This window comes from Mixophyes fleayi, chromosome 5 (assembly GCF_038048845.1).
Source record: "Mixophyes fleayi isolate aMixFle1 chromosome 5, aMixFle1.hap1, whole genome shotgun sequence".
Classification (NCBI taxonomy): domain Eukaryota; kingdom Metazoa; phylum Chordata; class Amphibia; order Anura; family Limnodynastidae; genus Mixophyes; species Mixophyes fleayi.
In genome coordinates, this window is record NC_134406.1 from 168976325 (window position 1) to 168995853 (window position 19529).

Below are 19529 nucleotides of genomic sequence, written 5' to 3' on the forward strand. Positions count from 1 at the left end.
CAAGCAATGATGAAGGGCTGCACTGCTATGGTTGAAAATGCAAGCAACTTCAGGAATATCTATGAGGAAACATGGAACGCGTTCATCTCATCGGCTGCCTTGAAAACTCTTAAGGAGTCGAAATTTAACATACCTCAGCTCTTACATTTCACTAAAGATGTGAAAAAGATGCACTTGTATCTCGATGAAAAGCAGCAAGTGTTCCAAATCATTTATCCTCCGAGTCTCCGCTTAACAACTGGGCTTTGCTTGCAAAGGTCACCCTGGCACAGGTGATCTTGTTTAATCGAAGAAGGGAAGGGGAAGTTTCCAACTGTTGACTACCAAAGGCAAGAATTTGGAAGAGATAAACATTGATCCAGAGGGGTAAGCTGGAAATCTTGCATTTGAAATATGGCTTTGACCTTTACCTTCGGTCATTTGCCCAACCAAAGGTTTCAGAGGTTGGTGTAGCACAGGGGTCGGCATCCTTTTTCTATCAGTGTGCCGGATAAAATCTAGTCAAGTCCAGATGTGCCAGTTGTACATATGTACAGTGGTGGAAGTGGGCTGATATACGGTGGTATGCCATACAGCCACTGCTTCTACTGCTTTGATTGTAAAACTATCAAATGCCATTCACTAACATTTTTCATACTGCCACTTCTAAGTTTCGATTTCGACCACTGTGTATATATGTGTGTATGTACATGTACAACTGCTAATATCATGATAATATTAATAGTAATGGGACCAAAAAAATAAACATTTATGCTATGCCACACAGTAGTGCCCCAGTTTATATTATGCCTCATAGTTAAGACCCTGGTTCATATTGTGCCTCATAGCTGTGCCCACAGTTCATATTATGCTTCATAATTGTGCCTCTACTTCATATTATGCCTCATAGATGTGCCCCCAAATCATATTATGGCTCATATGTGTGATCCCAGTTCATATTATGCCTCATAGTTGTGCCCCAAATTAACATCAAACATACCAGCTACCTGCTTCTGTGCTACTTACCTCTAGTCAGCATCTTTCGTTCCACAATGGAGCCTGGGAGCTGCTCTACTAAAGCAGCCGAATATGACCCAAGCAAGTTTAGTGAGGCAGCTGTGGAGCTCTGGTGTACCAGACAAAACTGATGCACATACCACATCTGGCACACATGCCAGGGATTGTGACCCCTGGTGTAGCACATGTTTTTGTTATGCAAAAGCATGTTGCCTTCTCTGTTTTTCGCAGATTCGTAATGGACCGCTCTGCTTTCTTTCATGGCTGAAGAAAATTGCGGAGAAAAGCCTAGGAGAGAGATGATACCCAAGCTGTGGAGAAGCCCAAGATATAATTTATCCAGACATGTTGTGTCCCTGGAAAATATAACAGTGTCACGTGCATCATGACTGAATCATCGGCACGGAAAGATCACAGCTGGTTAGCTGTGATATTCTACAAACAGAACCGTATAACAGCTGCAAACAAAAAACAAAATTAGTTGAAACTATATGCAGTAGTTGACCATAACTGTAACCTGCATAGCTAGGTGTCAGTGTGTTGATGTCCTCAGACGGCCGAAATACATGAAACTTTCCCCACCAGGTAGTCCGTGTCAATACTTTGATCAAAGTCAAACTGAAAATCTCAAGTGGTAACTCTGGTGATAGCTCCTACACATACCCATATGATTGTCTTGTTGACAGGGTATTAGGAATGGGATGTCCCTATGTGTCATATTCCAGACATGAGTCCTCATAATGCAATAAAATCAAGTGTGTGTGTGTGTGTGTGTAACAGAAGCACATATAATTGCTATTCAAAATGCATACTCTTCAAAGAAAATTCAAAACATCACACAATGCAGATATTAAATATATTTATTGCGAGTAATATTTTTCATTTCAATAAAATAGATTTTAAAATGTACTGTATAAAAGAATTAGGATTTTCAATAATTTACTATTATTTACAGTAGAATGGAGTTTCTGTTAGTATACAGAGCTGAGAAACAAAAGTTTTCTTTGTGTGTGTTTTATTTATAATCCAGCAAATAAGTGTACACCCACCGGAGGAAACTTCATCCCAGCAGAAATCCTTACACAAAACAAATCATTAGAAATATTAATATTGCACAAGAACCTACACTGGAATGTAGATGCTGTAAATGTGACAACATAAGCCGTTATCCACTGTTCTCATCTGACATACATTTAGCATATTCTTAAACATACTGCAGTCCATAGTATCACAATATATGTAAAACACAAACAAAATTTGTTTGTTCCTCATTGCACCTACTCGTTACACAAGCAAGGATAACCTAGCACAATTTTTTCTCACATTGCTCTTCCCACTGTCATAATGTTGAAATAATCATTGAGCCATGGAAGCCTCAATTTTCTCTAGTGGTGGTGACATATAGTAAATAAAACATTACACACTTATTGCTGCTGGTACCTAGATCCTTGATATTCTGGCAACACATGTAAGAGCTGGTAATTATGATCATGCGCTATACTTGGAAAGGCCTGTGTGCATGCGGTAACAGGCCAAGTAATTATTCTGATGTGGATAGTTAGAACAAAATAACTTTCTTTAAGCTTTCCAAAGCATTTCTTCTGCCTCTTATTGATATTCAGGCATGCTGTAAATTCTGCAGTAATGTTTGCTGTGATTTGTGCGCTAGCTGCTATAGTTTATAGTTTATAAAAGGCCACAAGGATAGCAGTACTCAGGAGATTTCAGCTTCATGGTAAAAAAATCGTTGCAGGTTCTTGATACTTTTAGTCTAAAATGTCTGTTTCAAAAGGTACCAGATGGTAGTAGGACAAATTAGTAACATAAGCTGTTGGGTCATCAGTGTCCTCAGCCTCTGGAGAAAAATCAGTCCCATTTCCAAATCTATAAGAAAGGATAAATGTAAACAAAATTAAAACTGAAACAAAATCACACAATCACAAATAGGTTGTGACTGTGTTTGACCAGACATAAATCAGTAAAAACAGCTAAAACTCAAACTAGTACACATTTGAAAACCAATGGCCTTAGAACCTTGCCTACTATTATTATATTTTATTTATAAACCACCGAGATATTAGGGAACACTGTACATTGAGGGGATCGTGACACAAACAAATTATATACCATGACATAAAACAGAAGGTAAAGATGCCCCTGCCCAAGTGAGCTTACAATCTAAGCGATGTGGAGAACACTTGATACATAAGCTGGAGGAATAACAATTGTAGCTGGCGTTGAAAGATTATGTGGCTATTTTAAGGCAGCAGTATTATCAGACACCAATAATAAAGCAGTTATTGGCGCCTGGCATTTAGCAGTTACTAATGGTGCCACACAGTTGGACCTAGGAGAGACAGGAGAAGACGGAGATACGAAACATGAATTAATCACTAGAAATTTTAAAACATTCAGCTGCTGTAAACCATATCTGTCCTTTATTTTAACTGACCCTCCTTCCTCTTCTGGCTCTAGAGAAGGCTTTTGCGCTGCATGGCTACTCTTCCAGCTTGGAGTACTTGTGTGTCTAGTGTTTACCATTAGTACCATGCTCACTGCTGTCAACAGAGCCACAACAGTAGTTCCCCATGTTTGACAGCTTATGTTGTCACTAAGGAGATAGCAAAGATCACAGAAGGAAGAGATGACAACAGTGAGGAAAGTTGACAGCAATGGCAGTTCAACTCACTCCATAAGGTGAATTGAGAAGGTATTCAGTAGATCTTCTAAACAACCTTCCAAGCAATTTCCCATCTGCCTTCACAGATTTGTAACTGTTTTTATATTAATGGGAAGGTGATTAAGTGGGAGGTAGGGCACAGTGCTAGGCATACATTGCAGCCATCTCAAACTGTTGTCAGCATGCCTCAGAGTTCTATTACCACTAGAACTGTAATTATATAAAAGAAGGAACACTTGGCCTGATCAGAACTTAAATATGGCCATGTTAACAGTAAAAAGGATTGTAATGGCATTCAAGGAGAACTCAAGGTCAATAGATAATATTGTCAAATAACAATTCAGGAGCTATCCAAATTTGACTCCACTGATGACTGTTGCTTCACCGGGATTAACAGCCTATAGAGACAAAGTTATTGGCCTGAATGTTTTTCAGTATGGCTTGCGGCATACTTCCTGTCTATTTTCACATTTCTTTTATGCAAAGATTGGCAAACCTTACCAACACATGTCAGAGTGAGTAGCCCCAGAACACTGGGTGGGCACTTTACATCTACAGTTCTGCTGACTGGTAAGAGAGAAGTCTATTGATACAATATGTTATTTTTTTCCAAGAGATTCTGCTATTATTTATTTGTGGCTGTCAATGAAACAGCGAGAATAGAATAGGAGATAGATAGACAATTTGTTTGTAAAAGTTGACATTTTGTCTTAGGTGACATAAAAACTTAACCTAAAGCACGTAGCTTTTTGTCTGCAAAATGTCCAAATTACAGTATTTACTATCGATCTACAAATCTATCTATCTACATGTTACAGTCAGCACTCACTTGAGCCCAATATGTGACAGGGGGTTAATCACTTGTCTAAAAATGATTACAATCCCTCACAAATATACTTCATGCTCTCTATTATTTCCAAAAACTATCACCACCAAGATTTGATTTCAAAGCCACCACTTGCAGGAGTCTTCGGATTCTCTCTTAAATCAAAGTATCATCGCAATTTTTATATCTCACTACAGTTCAGACACAGTTTTTGTTAACCAACAATCATCATCATCATTTATTTATATAGCGCCAGCAAATTCCGTAGCGCTTTACAATTGGGCTGTATTTCAGCTATGTAGCATTTGAATAGCCAAACTATCTGGCACATGAATATGTTACACAGAGAAAGAATATTATTAAATGAAAAGTATTATGGCAAAATAGCCACAATGCTTAAGGTATCCAAAATAAGATCACAAAATGACATACAGTAATATTATGCAAAACAGTTTCTTTAAAACAAAAATAAGTAATAATAAAAATGAATTTGCTTTTTCATGTAATTCTATTTGACTGGAAGAGTCCGAAATAATGGAAAAAACTTCAATTTAACAGTGACTCCCAATAGAAATGACAATGTTTTAAGTATGACATGACCTTCAAGTCATTCTTTTCCATCTTTCAGCCCCTTCCCTGTGACCTCACTGAAAAGAGGTACATGTATGAATTAGGGGGATATCTTTCTCCAATAGATCCCAGATCCATACTTTAATAAACAGATTGCAAGGTTATGTATAGACCCAGACCAAAATTAATATAATTATACACATTATACAGATAGGTACTTAGGAATTTTGAATTATTTTAATGTATTTTTTAGGATGGGGAATATATGCACACTGAAGATTTCCCAACATGAATACACTGTTAGCAGTTTGGCACCTGGGTAATAAAGCTCTATCTGCCCATCACATCTGAGCTGAGAGTCTAGTATTACTCACACAGCCTATTGGCACTACCTTCCTAAGTGACAAGACCAACACCTTCAAATGTAACCTCCAACTCATATGAAGCAGGGCAAATAGACAAAGGAGAACTTGCAAAGATAAACACCTTGTGTACACAATTTATACATGTTATAACAAGGGGGCCTAAGCATATTTATATTATTTTAACACGTGTGTGTGTGTGTATATATATATATATATATATATATATATATATATTCTCCCCACTGCTGTGTTTTTGAAACTACTTGACAAATATGCATTAACATAGCTAGCACATACTTAGCAGAATACTCCCTAATCAGGACCAGAACAAATCCTCTGGCTCCCCAAGCTCCCGCATGTCTTAAATGCAAAATACAATAACTTTCCTCTAGCCCACTGACACTGACTTCCAAATATACAGCATAATAGCAAAGGAGGGAATATTATTGTACTAGGTATGTAAATAAAACTAGATGTATTTATTTGAAACAGGAAAACAATAAAGATCTGTGTACATCATACTTGCCAACTCTCCCAGAAAGTCCAGGAGACTCGGGTCAGTCTCCCGGGCGAGCTGGCATTTCTCCCGCATCCCAGGTTTCACAGAGAATCCCGTCACTTGACGCCATTCTCTGTGATTCACTCCATTTTGGAGGGTGGGGCGAGGCCAATTGTGGCATTTTTGCCCCGCCCCCGGGGGGGGGGGGGGGCAAAATGATGCAATTGGGGGGAGGCAAAATGACGCAATTGGCCTTGGGGGGGCAAAATGACGCAATTGGGGGGGGGGGGGGCGCAAAATGACGCAATTGGCCTCGCCCCGCCCCCTCTCGTCCTCCAGTCACGCCCCCTCTAAGTTTCCGGGAGTTGGCAAGTATGGTGTACATGTCATTTTAGTGAATTAATGTGGCCTGTGTTCAAAATATCAGATTTATACTTTTGTCATAGAGGTTGTCATGAGAACAATCTGAAGATGAATAAGTATGACCTACTTATAAATCTGTAAATGATATTATAAGCTATAGGATATAGGAAATATATATTAAAATACATCTGTTATGTGCTGTATTCTTAATAACATTCATATTTTACCATTGGATGTATTTCACTTAAAAATGGGGATCTGCTATCAACATCAAGGGTGTCTACTGGGTACAGTATTACTAGTTATATATTGTACAACTTGATACATTTACCACCAAATGCATTATAGTACTGTTAGAAGTGAGAATTAATAGAAAGTAAAGTAAATAATACATATGGAAACAGTGAAGTTTCAATATAGGAAACTAACAATTCAACCTTAGCTTTCACTAGAGGAATAAAAAATTATATATGACAGGTCCATGTAGGGTGAAAAACAGAGCTAGTTACTCACACAGTAAAGCCTGTAATAGTGATCAAGTAAATAAATATTCATTGACTTCAGTTGAGGTACAGAGCAAAACGTATTTTTATTGACTAGTTGATTCAAAAATATGTTTGAATGAGAAAGAAGAAAATAAGATAAAACATATTATTGTGATTTTTGTAACTTGATTGAATTATAAAAAACATTAACATGCTATCACAATTTATGACCGCTAAAAGCCCATGACATTGCTTCCTTTATTAAGTGAAAAATAAAATTAGATCTCCAGCATTATACATAATACCCCAAATATATTTTCTTGCATATGGAACTCTTGGACAGAGTATAACAAGGCCGCCCCACCATTACAAGATAAAACTAACTTCTCATTATTTTACAACTTCAATCTATATGTCAGCATCCCTCTCACCTTCATAATGGGGCCTATATAAGAATCATTGGGGTTTTGCATTGATAAGCATCATCTGCCATCCCAATTGAAAAAAAGAGTTTCCGAATGGTTTAGGACTTCATAAATAGGTTCCTATTTACCTTTCTGCTGTTACATGGACTTAGGAACAATTCAATATTTCAATTTTCATGTATTGTGTTTACTTATGCAATAATTGCCTTTCAAGATGTGATTTCTTGTCATCCCCCTCCTTCTCACACCTTTTTTCCTTCAGTGCCCAATGTTATACTGTTCATAAAACTATTGAAAAACGAAAGAAAGAACGAAAGAAAGAAAGAAAGTACAACATGGAGTACTGTCAATATGGATGTAGACTGAGAGAACGTTGGAGGTTATGTGACACCTTTGTTAGACACGCGTTATAAGTCAGAAGCACAATTGCCCAGTGGTTAGCATTCCTGTGTTACACTGCTCAGGTCATTGGTTTGATTCCAATTCAATGACTCACACAAACACAGAGGAAAACCTATGTTTGTAGGGGCTTCCTACAAAAGTGCTTGGGTTTAATCCCACACTCCTAATACATACTGGTAGATTATTTGGCTTCTGACAAAGTTAACAATAGTGTGTTTATATCCGTCTAGTAGAGAATATAGACTATATATTCCACTGGGGCAGGGGCTGATGTAAATGAGTAAATATTCTCTGTAAACTGCTATATATTAAATAAGTGCAGGTTAATACATAAATGTTAGAGGAATTAATGTACTCATTTATTGCAAACATTACTTCTAAATTATAAAATGCTATTTTGATACTAATTAAACACAAGGGGGGAATCCAATTGGCCGTATTACTGTAAAAAGTAATTCGGCTTGCGCATTATTACTGATATTACGGTATTAGTTTGCGTAATTACAATTAATGCGGTAATTTCAGTACCGGCTTTTTGCTTGCTGCTACCTGCAAGCAAAAAGCTTTTCTAGAATAAGAAAAGTAGTTTTCCTTATTCTAATGTTTAATGAAAGTAATCTAATAGCAATATATTATATAATTTTATTATATTAATATATATAATATATTATTTCTACATAAAATGCAAGTGATATTGAGATTACTATAATGACTATGAAACCAATCCTGATCTACTCTACTACATGGTGCATTGTCCCTAAATCTACAACTCCCCATCCATTCTTGGCCAATATAAGGCATTGTACCTATGCAAATTTCTAAGGCCTATTCTACCATCCTCCATAAACAGTAAGGTAAGTATAGGTTCTCTGTTCATCAGCACTTTGACACTTACTGCTGTAACTGGCTAACATATTTCTAAGGAGGTCTGTAGATGAAAGGCTTAGGATCAAAGCAGGAATCTGAAAAAAAGCTGAATTTGCTGCAGATAAGATTAGATCCTTATAGTGGACCAGGTCCATTTGTGAATACCCCCTCTCTGGCACTTCAGGAAACTCAGGATATTTTTTTTATTTCACTGAATTATATTTCCCGTTTAAGAGGTCTTTAGTTAGATATTTAAACTTTATATTGTATATCTAAACTAGTGTGCATCTATAGACAGACACACTATAAAATTAGTCTCCTTAGTCTAATTTTTCACATTACATCATCATTCATCTCACACATCTCTTTCTGGAGGGTCAATTCCCATTTGACTAAAATATTTTTAAATCCATACTACTATTCAAACTTTATATACTTAATTGTTTTAGTGCTTTGTAATTTGTGCAGATATGCATAGTAGGCTATGCTCCATAATTTGGTGCTAAAAGACGTTGTGATAAATGTTTGGGTGTCTATAAAATAGAAAAAATGAAATGTGTTTTTGGGTAACATATCTCTAATGTCTTTCTTTGGCGGCTTGATGTTTTGCAAAATATAAAGCACAAATCTGTATTTTCCTGTTATGAAATATCATCCACCTACCTTTCTGCTGTCACACTGTCCCGTGCCTGCCTTTGTGTGACCAAGCAAAGAGGCAAAACCGTGAGTTTTACAGGGGTGCACAACATTTCTTATATGGGCTAAAGAATTAACAATCTGACCTTTTTACCACAACTTAATTCACTATATAATAAAATGTTTAATTGTAACATTTTTGAATTAATAACAAAAATAAAACATGCAGATTATGGTGAAGAAAAGAGAAATAATGGCAACTCTTCTGAATGCTGAGCTCTGCAAGACATGATGGCATCATCAGAGAAGTTAGTTGGACTCGTTCTGCACATGTACCTCAAAAGTGCTGCACTGATGGGAGTCCAAATAAATAAAATTAATTCTTACAAGTCCCGCATCTGTATTTCCTGTTGAAGGGGGCCGTAGGAGGAAGCGGGGAATGATGATGTCACCATGCTGTTGCGCAATGACCTCATTGAGTAGGTGGAGCTAGACCATTGCACAACTGAAAGAAATCTGTAGTACAGTGGATGGGGTTAGGGTACTAAAACACTCAGAGGGACAGTCATTTTACAGGGGTGCAATGGATGCCCAAAACCATATGAGCAAACATATAAATGTGTTGTCCATTGATTTGTGATCAAATGAACATAAGAAAATATTTAGTGAGTGTGTTCTCTGTACAGCGCTGCGGAATTAGTGGCGCTATATAAATAAACGATGATAATGATGATGATGAATGAAAGCACAGCTCATACAGACAGAATTCTAGGTAAGGTCGGATGAAGGTAACTGGTGTATATAACAATTCAGGTACTAAGATTTTTAGTTTAGATCTTAAGGCAAGTTCAGACTGACTACACATTTCCTGTAGCAGTCTGAATTTACGTCTTGTTGACACATTTTTCATCCCTTCTTGTATGTTTATATATTAGAAACTTGAAAAAACCCAAAACATTTTCAAAATACACACTGAGGGTCTGATTCATTAAGGATCTTAACTTAAGAAACGTCTTATTTAAGTCTCCTGGACAAAACCATGTTACAATGCAAGGGGTGCAAATTAGCATTCTGTTTTGCACATAAGTTAAATACTGACTGTTTTTTGATGTAGCACACAAATACTTGATAGCTTATTTGTACACTGAAAGTTAAAGTTGATATTTGTGTGCTACATGAAAAACAGTCAGTATTTAACTTATGTGCAAAACAGAACACTCATTTGCACCCCTTACATTGTAACATGGTTTTGCCCAGGAGACTGAAATAAGAAGTTTCTTAAGTTAAGATCCTTAATGAATAAGTCCCTGCGTTCTACAGCTCCATTTCTACCTTTGCATTTTTGTGGACACGTTACAGCTAATCTTATAGGATGCCGCTTTCTGCATTATCTGTTCTTTTTTTCCATTCATGCATCGGAATGGAGATCAGTCAATCAAAATGTGAGGGCACGCATAGGTTTTTAATTATTTGTCCTATTATTTAAATATTAAGTGACGCTTTACTATTTCAGAGTTGTGCTAATTAAATAACAAAGCAAGAAGAATGATATGGCATGTTTCACGGGCATATGCTTTTTCAAACATGACATGAGTCCTTAAATAAAATATGTTATAGCACTGGAACAAGATTAGGAAATAATTTCCGTCATACATTCAAGTGCCAAAATGTGTAATGGAGCAGCGTGCTGCAGACACTTTGGCACTGAGGCTACATGATCAAATGTTTTATTGTGCACATAAGCCAAGTAAACACATTCTTCATAGTTCCACTATCAATTCTCTTCACAGTACCACGAACAAAGCTCAAGCAAAGTCGGGGCCGAAATGTTCCATAAGACGTCAAGGAATCATCCAGCATTCAAAGAGAGTGCATGACAGCGGTGACCAGTGCAACGGGATAACATTCTGGCACAGACTATTGCCATGTCTCTTGCTGTGAAAGGCAAATAACCCTGTTCTGTGGTCTGACTGTGCAGTGCTGTTCTGACAGCAATTACACCAATCAATTTACTTCATTATAATCAGACAGCCAGCAGGTGTAAGGAATAATATTAAGCTAGTAATGTTACATTTCACAGCTTTGAATGATGAGAGATCTTATCAAGTGGGGTACCAGACACAAATCACTTATACATCATGTCTAATATCTATAATAATATGTCAATGTCTCCCACATAAGTATAGCATTTGTTGTAAATGGTCCTAAACGAGTATGAATTACCCAGACACAGGGCTCTCAATCTACACATCTAGCAACACATCTATGACAGTTTTGTTATGTATTTAAACACATGTGATTATTGAATATGTATATAATGAACCTTTTCAATAAGTTTCATGTGGTAAACACCATCAATAATGTGTACTGACACCTTGATTATTATTGATGTTGGGCATTTACCCTGCTCACATAAAACTGTGTAGGTGTCACATACTGTTAGACCTGGACATAAACACTTTGAGCATCATTTTTTGTGAAGAATAGAACAAAAGCCAGCAACTTCATATTCTATAGGTGATCCTGTAATCTAACGGACAAGTCTGTTTTAGAGCTAAATTGGACGCTAACAGCAATCAAGATCAACTAATTCACATTAGATCAATCCAGACTGCGAAAATTCAGTCTGTTGGGACTAAAGTATGGTCAATCAATGGCCGCTATCTAACTGATTGTTCTATTATCAAGAGCCTTGTGGTATGTGTACAAGCAGACAACCTGGCCAGATAAGGGCACATTAAGGTGCAATACACACTTGTGTTTTCTCTTGCATTTTCTTTGCTTTTATGTTTGTATTTCTTTCAGTTGCTGCTCCCAGGTAGTTGAATAAAAGTGGAAAAAATGACATAAACATAGTAAGAAAAAAACAAAGCTGCTCATGCATACAAGCCTTTTTTCGGTAACATAGAGGCCTACTTAAGAAAGAGAGAAAAGCCCTTTAGCCAGTGAAAACTTGAGTTTTTGATGTATTTAGGGCTTCCCCCTATTTTCCCAAGCCCCCTGTGGTCTCTGGCCAAGGCTTCCCCATTCAAAGCAAAGTACAGGCAATGTCCTCCTATCCTCATCTCAGGATGCTACAGATCTAAGTGCTATATTATTTAAATAAAGCATTTTATACATTTAAGTGTATGAAAATCTAAAAAAAAAATTTATATATATTTTTTTTTTACTTTTTCTTGATTTTTTTTGTGAAAGTGGAACTGGAAGGCCAAGTCTGGCCATATGCACACGTGCATATGATCCAACACTAGTCTTATCGCTGCCGGACAGTATTTACAAGGAACTACCACTCAGCTGCACCGGCGAAGATCTATTGTTAAATTGCAATGAGAGAAGATTTTCTATCACTGTGATAAGCAAAAATATAGAAAATATTTACAGAAAATATTTTATATTGCTGGGTTCTAACAAATAGGCCCCTAAAACTCCCAAAGATTCAGAGCATCTCCATTATAGAATTTGCTCTGCTTTTTTTTTTTGCTCTACAGCAACATCTATTTTGAGTAATATTATCATGGCAGGAAGGGTTATAAAGTAAAGTTTCAAGACTGTAGAGCTGACGGAAGGACTATGGGGTAAATTAATCATGCTGCGGGTTTGAAAAAGTGAAGATGTTGCCTACAGCAACCAATCACATTCTAGCCGTCATTTTGTAGACTACTAAATAAATGATAACTACAATCTGATTGGTTGCTATAGGCAACACCTCCACTTTTTCACACCTGCAGTTTAGTAAATATACCCCTACAAATTAAAGGAAGTAAAAATCCTGTATGATATGACGATGTGTGCACATGATGGCCACTGGGAACAAGGTATCCTGGCTATGCTTGTGGCATGCTCAACCCAGTTTGCCTGCACCATGGCAGAGGAATCCCTGAAAAACTGCTGAAGATAAGTAAAAGCATTGTGTGGTAAGCTTAAAAAAATTATATTTACCACATACTGTACAGGACAACGTAAAGAACACTAAAGACAAAACAAAATTAACCTTCTCAAGATAATTCACACCTGTCCATGATACTTGATTGGTTAAGAGAACAGGAAGCTAACTGGACAAAATCCCCTGAAGCCTGAGCTCAGGGCCCCTTTAGTCAGCAACTTTATGCTACAGTGCAGATTTAGCCTGCTAAAAATGTGGCCAGTCACAGATATCCATTTCATCTTATACTAAAGGATAAAATAAATTAATATCAATGCCGTTATTTGGAATTCTTATAGCTTGTGGACTCTGTTAGAAGTTTCTTTGTAACACTAGGCAATGAATAGCTGCTTTCTCTATGCTGTGAAATTAATTGGCATGCCAAAGTAAGGTCACTGCTAAGAGCTTGAACTTGTAGTCTTGTAAAAGATACTTTGGCAAGAACACAGAAATAGGAAAAAGTTTTATTGCTGCACTTGCAATATACTCACAAATTATCTGTTGAGTCTACATCCAAGTCGGGATCTTTAACATGGGGAAGGCTGTGGTCGATGACTATTGTTTCTGTGTTGGCTAGACAAAAGCCATTGGAACGCATGATTTCTAAGACAAAAAAATAAGGAACAATTTACTTGTGAAAAATTAACATACAATTTCCTGTAAAAGATGATATTTTCTCACTTAATATTGCACCAGAAAACACATAAATTGTATTAATTATTTATAAATACATTATATTGCTTAGCACAGTACAGTTTGAAAAAATACACATATTGTTTTCATATTGTTTTCATACAAACTAATATTTACAAATGCATAGAGGTCCTTTGTCATGAAAGGATTCATTCTGGGACAGTTGAGTTATAAATTTGAACCCATAGAAGTGGTGGAAAGATAGCATTGAAAAGGATTAAGGGACATGAGAATTAGGCCTCTTTAATGAGTTCAGCATTAAACTGGCCCACGAGACAAGATCACTGTCCAATTTGTTTATACCTATAGGTGGCCCAAGTGGACAAGATTCGGCAATTCATTACTTGGTCCAAGGAACCAGATCACTTCTGACATCACAGGAGCCACAGTACGGTGGGAGGTGAGTGCAGACACAAGCTGATACTGGTCACCTCCCAATCTAATTTACAAACATGCTTGATATTGAATCTATCAAATTCAATAGAATTATTACAAAGCATCCCCGTCACTTTGGGGCAAAACACAATTGGCAGATATTGCCTGTGATATTGCAGGCATCAGTGGCCAGTATTAAGGTGGCCACAGACTTTTATATCCAGCCTTTGAGACTGGTCACTGAATGGACAGATCTGTATCAGAGATTGGGCAAGGATGAATAGTTGGATTTCATGGGTCTCCTAGTGCAGTCAGCCAATCTCTAAGAACCTTATACACTGTAAATACAGTGTCGGACTAGCCCACCGGGTTGCCGGGGAAGTCACTGGTGGGCCCTACAGCCTGATGGTCCTCCTTTCTGTAGGGGTAGGGTATGAGATCACATGAGCCCAATTGGGGGAAATGGAGTTGCAGCAACCTGCACTGCTCTGTAGTACTGAGGAGTTTTCTGCTCAGACAGGGACTCCTGTGCTGCTATTGGCTGAGTGATATCAGTCAAACAAAGCATAGACATGCCCCCTACCCAAACTGTCCCAAACCACAGAGGAAGCTGGAGGCAGCACAGCAGGAACAGGTAAATGTAACAAAGCCTGTGTGCTTGCCAGTGTGTGTGAATGAGTGAGTGCTTCAAGGAACCCCCTCTGCCAACTTGCACCCCCCCCCCTTCCTCTCTGCTTCCAGGAATCCCCATTGCCACATCCCCCATCCATGCTAGCAGATAACCTAATTTTTCACACTCTCCCTCCCTGCTGCACACCTATGACACTCCTCCTCGCTGTTGCCAGGCACCCACTCCCTGCTGCCAGACACCCTAATATGTTGCACTCTCCCTGACTGCTGCCAGAAATGCCATCTGCCCTTCTCCTACCACCCTCTGCAAGACACCCTAACTGCTGCACACCCCCCCCCCTCCTTGCTGCCTTACACCCCAACTGCCAGACTCCCCATCTCTGCTGCCAGATACGCCATGTGCCACACGCCCCCTCATTTTTCACTGCCTGTCATCCCATGCTGCCACTCGGTACATCAACACATTGTTCCTCTTTACTACTGTACCTCACCACAATTTTTCCCTAAAAGGCTGATTTTCTAAAAAGGAACATCAGAAGATGGAAGAGAAAGAGAGAAAGAAAGAAGAGATCACGGTAACTTCGTTATAGGTAAGTGCATGTACAGTATTTTTATACTATTATTCTAAATAGATTGTTTTATTTTATAGAATTTAAAATACCCTATACATGCTGAAAATATTTAAAATATAGATAATGCATAACTTATATACAAGTTTTTTTTTTTGATTGGATAAAGTTTATTTTTTTTCTTTTGGTACTTTTAATTATGCCTACTTCACTGTATCTCACAAGCGCTGTGCTGCTATTTACACCTGAGATGCTGTTTTCAAACCTTACACTGCCTGGCCGATGTGATGGCTTATCCACCGATCTGAGTTTGGCAGATGGGGAGTTTAAAAAATCAGCTCAAGTGGAAAAAGCCGACCAGCACTGAGGAGCTACAGTGGAATGCATATAATTAATAAGCATCAAAAATGTATTTTGTGGGCTGACCACGCCACCTCTACTGGCTGGGCTTGACTCTGGTGGCTTGTCACGCCTCTTCAGCGGTGCGCCCTCACTTTGAGGGCGGAGCACACACAATATTTTATGGGGCCCTATAACCGCATTCCCCTGGTGGGCCCTTCATGGCTCAGTCTGACACTGTGTACATTGTAGTCAATGTAAGCAAGTTTCTGCCACCCAAATTCTGATATTGTCATGCCTTCTACACTGAAGGAATGACAGCACTTTTAAATTTATTTACTAAGAGCATATACAATGTCAAATGTGCACTTACCTATACCAACCAAACAGTAAACGCGTTGACCTTTCTATGCAATTTGGACAATAGAAGGAAATGTGATTGGTTGTGGTGGATTACTGTACATTTGCACTTTGAATTAAATTGTCCCCAGTGTGTTAATTTCAAAGAGATTCATTTTCTAAGAGATTTCATTCTTTGGGTGCTGGAGGAATATATGTCCTGTGCTTGGAGGTAGCACCGTTTTTAATTTATTGAAATATACCAAAAGCAAATTCTTATAATAATATAACACAAAATGTGATATACCAAACTTTGAAAAGAACAATAAAACATCTTAAATATATCATCAAACAGGAAAAAAAGCAATTTCGGTACTACTGAAGTAAAATATGTTCTCAATATGATAGATATATTTTAAAATTTTCATAATAAATGAGATACATTTATACCTGTTAAAAAATGTGAAAAACATTTATCTGGGCTGAAATATAAGTAAAGTTCTTAATGCAACCAGAGCTGGATCATCCATTAGGCAACCAAGGCTCTTACTCGGGCCCAGTGGGTGCCTGGATTGTGCTAACCCTTTTTTATGTAGATTTTTATATGTCTTGCCTAGATCCCATAATCTGTCTCTAAATGCAACTTGGACTAATGTTATATCTTGCACATCAGTACATGCTAGCATAAGCAAGCAATGGAAGCCAATGTTTTCGGCTTAGGCTGGGTACACGCTACAGGCTTTTCAGACGATTATCGGGCCAATCACACAATAAACAACTGCCCGGCCCACTTTTGCATTAGTGTGTACGTTCCAATGAACGATTACCATTCCAAAGTACATCATATCGTTTCATTTAATTTTTAAACTGAACTAAAAATCTTGTTCAGCAATGGAACTATGCGTTCCAATTCTTCAGTGTGTATGCAGTCACAACCGACCGGCAGTGTTCATAGACCTCTATGGAGTGAACAAAGTCACAATCTTTTCAGCTGATGGTTATGAAAAGCACAGATCTGAAGGTAAATCTTGTAAAACGTGTTTAGTGAGTACACATGAATCAGTATGCTGATCGGGAATTATTTTTTTTCAGTCATTGGTAAAATTGTTATCTATATCGCACCAGGAGAACTTTTCTGTAGTGTATACGTAGCACTATACATTACCGGCCATCGCTAATGGTTACAGTGAGTACACAAAATAAATCTTTATATTTCACATAAATAAGTAGCTAAAGAATGACAGTGTGAATGCTGGGTGAGCATCCCCTTTAAGTGCTGCAAAAATGCAAAACATACAATATGTTCTTTTTCTGTCTGATTCTTATTTATAACAAACCCATTGACATCTTCTTACCATTAATTTTGTTTTGGAAAATAGGAGTCATTTTAAAATACTCAGGCAGAAAGCAATTTATACATAAGTATATCTACAAGATTGTTACTTTATCCGAATGGATGAAAACAGTTATGCTGAAAGAGCTCAGGCAGATTAACTGATTGTAAAAAAGTATGCATTTCAAAATCAAGTTGGGGGGTTTTCTACAGTAATACAAATACATCATAGAAAACTTAATGAAGACCAGAATTAAATGTGACAAAGAGGGTTATTTGCAGCACCTCTCCTGCATAGGGACAGGTGAAATCCCAAAGAGTCTGCAGGCACAGGTTGCAGACAGGATTAAGTTCTTGCAGACTAAGACTAGTAAATTAAACACACAAATTTGCCCCTCATGGGTGTGATTAGTTAATAAAAGGCTGCTTTTGTTGTTCTGGACGGGGCGACTAATACCAGCTAGTTGGCCGATGACTAGGCAGGATGTCTATCTAGCTAGAGCTAGGGTCGCCTTGTGTCATCCTGACAGAAGTCTGCTGTGTTATTTGTGTTGTGAACAATAAAAACACAGTTATCAAAGCAAGAAGTGATAGTGTCTGACATCTGCCAGGTGTCAGCATTACATAAAAGACAAGGTCAGTGTTACTTGTCAAGTCTCAAGCAGTTTTCAGCAAAAATACATGTAGACTGGGGAAACTTATGCAATATGTAAAGACACAGCTGCCTGCTACTCCCTGTCCCAGATTATTTTATGTTACACAGCCTTACCTCTTACATTTAACAAGGTTTCCTACATTCCCATTACTTTTGTTTATTCGTTTGTAGATGCTATCCTATGTATTTTTTACTAAATACCTTGGCTTAACTTTCTGATGTTCTTCTGTACTTTATATAATCAGGCATAGTTTTTAATTGTTTTGCCCTTTGATTCTATACAACTCCTGCTGCAGATCTGGTAACATTGTACCCTGAGAACAGCTTTGTGTTGTATCCAAAGGCAATGATGATAAAGAACACTGCCTGATAACGTAAAAAGAAGGCTGCCTAAACATGGGCAGCATGGTGGCTAAGTGGTCAGCACTTCTGCCTTACAGCACTGGGGTCATGAGTTCAATACCCAACAATGGCCTTATGTGTGAGGAGTTTGTATGTTCTCCCGTGTTTGCGTGGGTTTCCTCCGGGTGTTCCGGTTTCCTCCCACACTCCAAATACATACTGGTAGGTTAATTGGCCGCTAACAAATTGACCCTAGTCTGTGTGTGTCTGTGTGTGTGTGTGTGTTAGGGAATTTAGATTGTAAGCCCCAATGGGGCAGGGACTGATGTGAGTGAGTTCTCTGTACAGCTCTGCAGAATTAGTGGCGCTATATAAATAAATGGTAATAATAAATAATAATAACATGCAGCCTTTCTAAAATACTCAGTATAAAGGAGAACTTTGATAGTGAAGTTTTATATGATTACCAGCACCACACCCTCAGTTATAAGGTACCAAGGTATCTGGGTAGTATGAAAAGATTCAAAGATTTTTGAAAATGTCTTCAAATTAATGACATATTATGTAAAAACAACAACACTATAACACCATTTTTATGAAGACTATTTCTTTAAGACATTGAATAACTAAGATGACTGTTTCTCCAAAGTTTTATTTTATTGCAGTTAGACAGTTCATTTAGACACAAGGGGCCTGAGTCAATAAGGAGAGCAAAACATAAAAAAGGAGTAAAAAATTTGCACCTGGGAAAAACCATGTTGCATTGGAGGGGGAGGTAAATTTAAAATGTGTGGACAGATTTATAGTTGGGATAGGACATGTCCTAGATCAACTTTAAATTTCAGTGTAATAATAAAGCTGTCAAGTATTTGTGTGCTACATAAAAAAACAGCCAGTATTTAACTTATGTGCAAAATAATAAACTGATTTGCACCCCTTCAATTGTAACATGGTTTGTCCCAGAGAACATTTACTCCTTTTTTGCCTTAATGATTCAGGCCCAAGGTCGGGCTCCAATTTACTGAAATATACATAAAAGACTGGGGATATTTTAGATTAGGAATTATAAACCTTGTTTTTTTAGGTTAGACTTTAAGAACTCATTATTATATCAGTTGGATATGTGTTTTAATATATACTATGGGCAAAAACTGTGTCATGTGATATATACTTGGAGGGGGCTGTATGTGACATATCCTGTGGAGATGTGGTAATTAA

The 19529-nt window shown here is 37.7% G+C and overlaps 1 protein-coding gene across 1 annotated transcript in view; it reads right to left on the reverse strand.

Moving 5' to 3' along the window:
* Nucleotides 1–1838: 1838 nt before the first annotated feature.
* The window catches only part of PXDC1 (PX domain containing 1), a 59453-nt gene continuing 41762 nt past the window's right edge, over nucleotides 1839–19529 (reverse strand). Inside the window, exons 4-5 of the mRNA XM_075213002.1 lie at nucleotides 13528–13639; nucleotides 1839–2880 (exon numbers count right to left, since the gene is read on the reverse strand). Coding sequence (XP_075069103.1) covers nucleotides 2763–2880; nucleotides 13528–13639 — 230 coding nt within the window. The 3' untranslated portion in view covers nucleotides 1839–2762. The remainder of the gene's footprint in view (nucleotides 2881–13527; nucleotides 13640–19529) is intronic.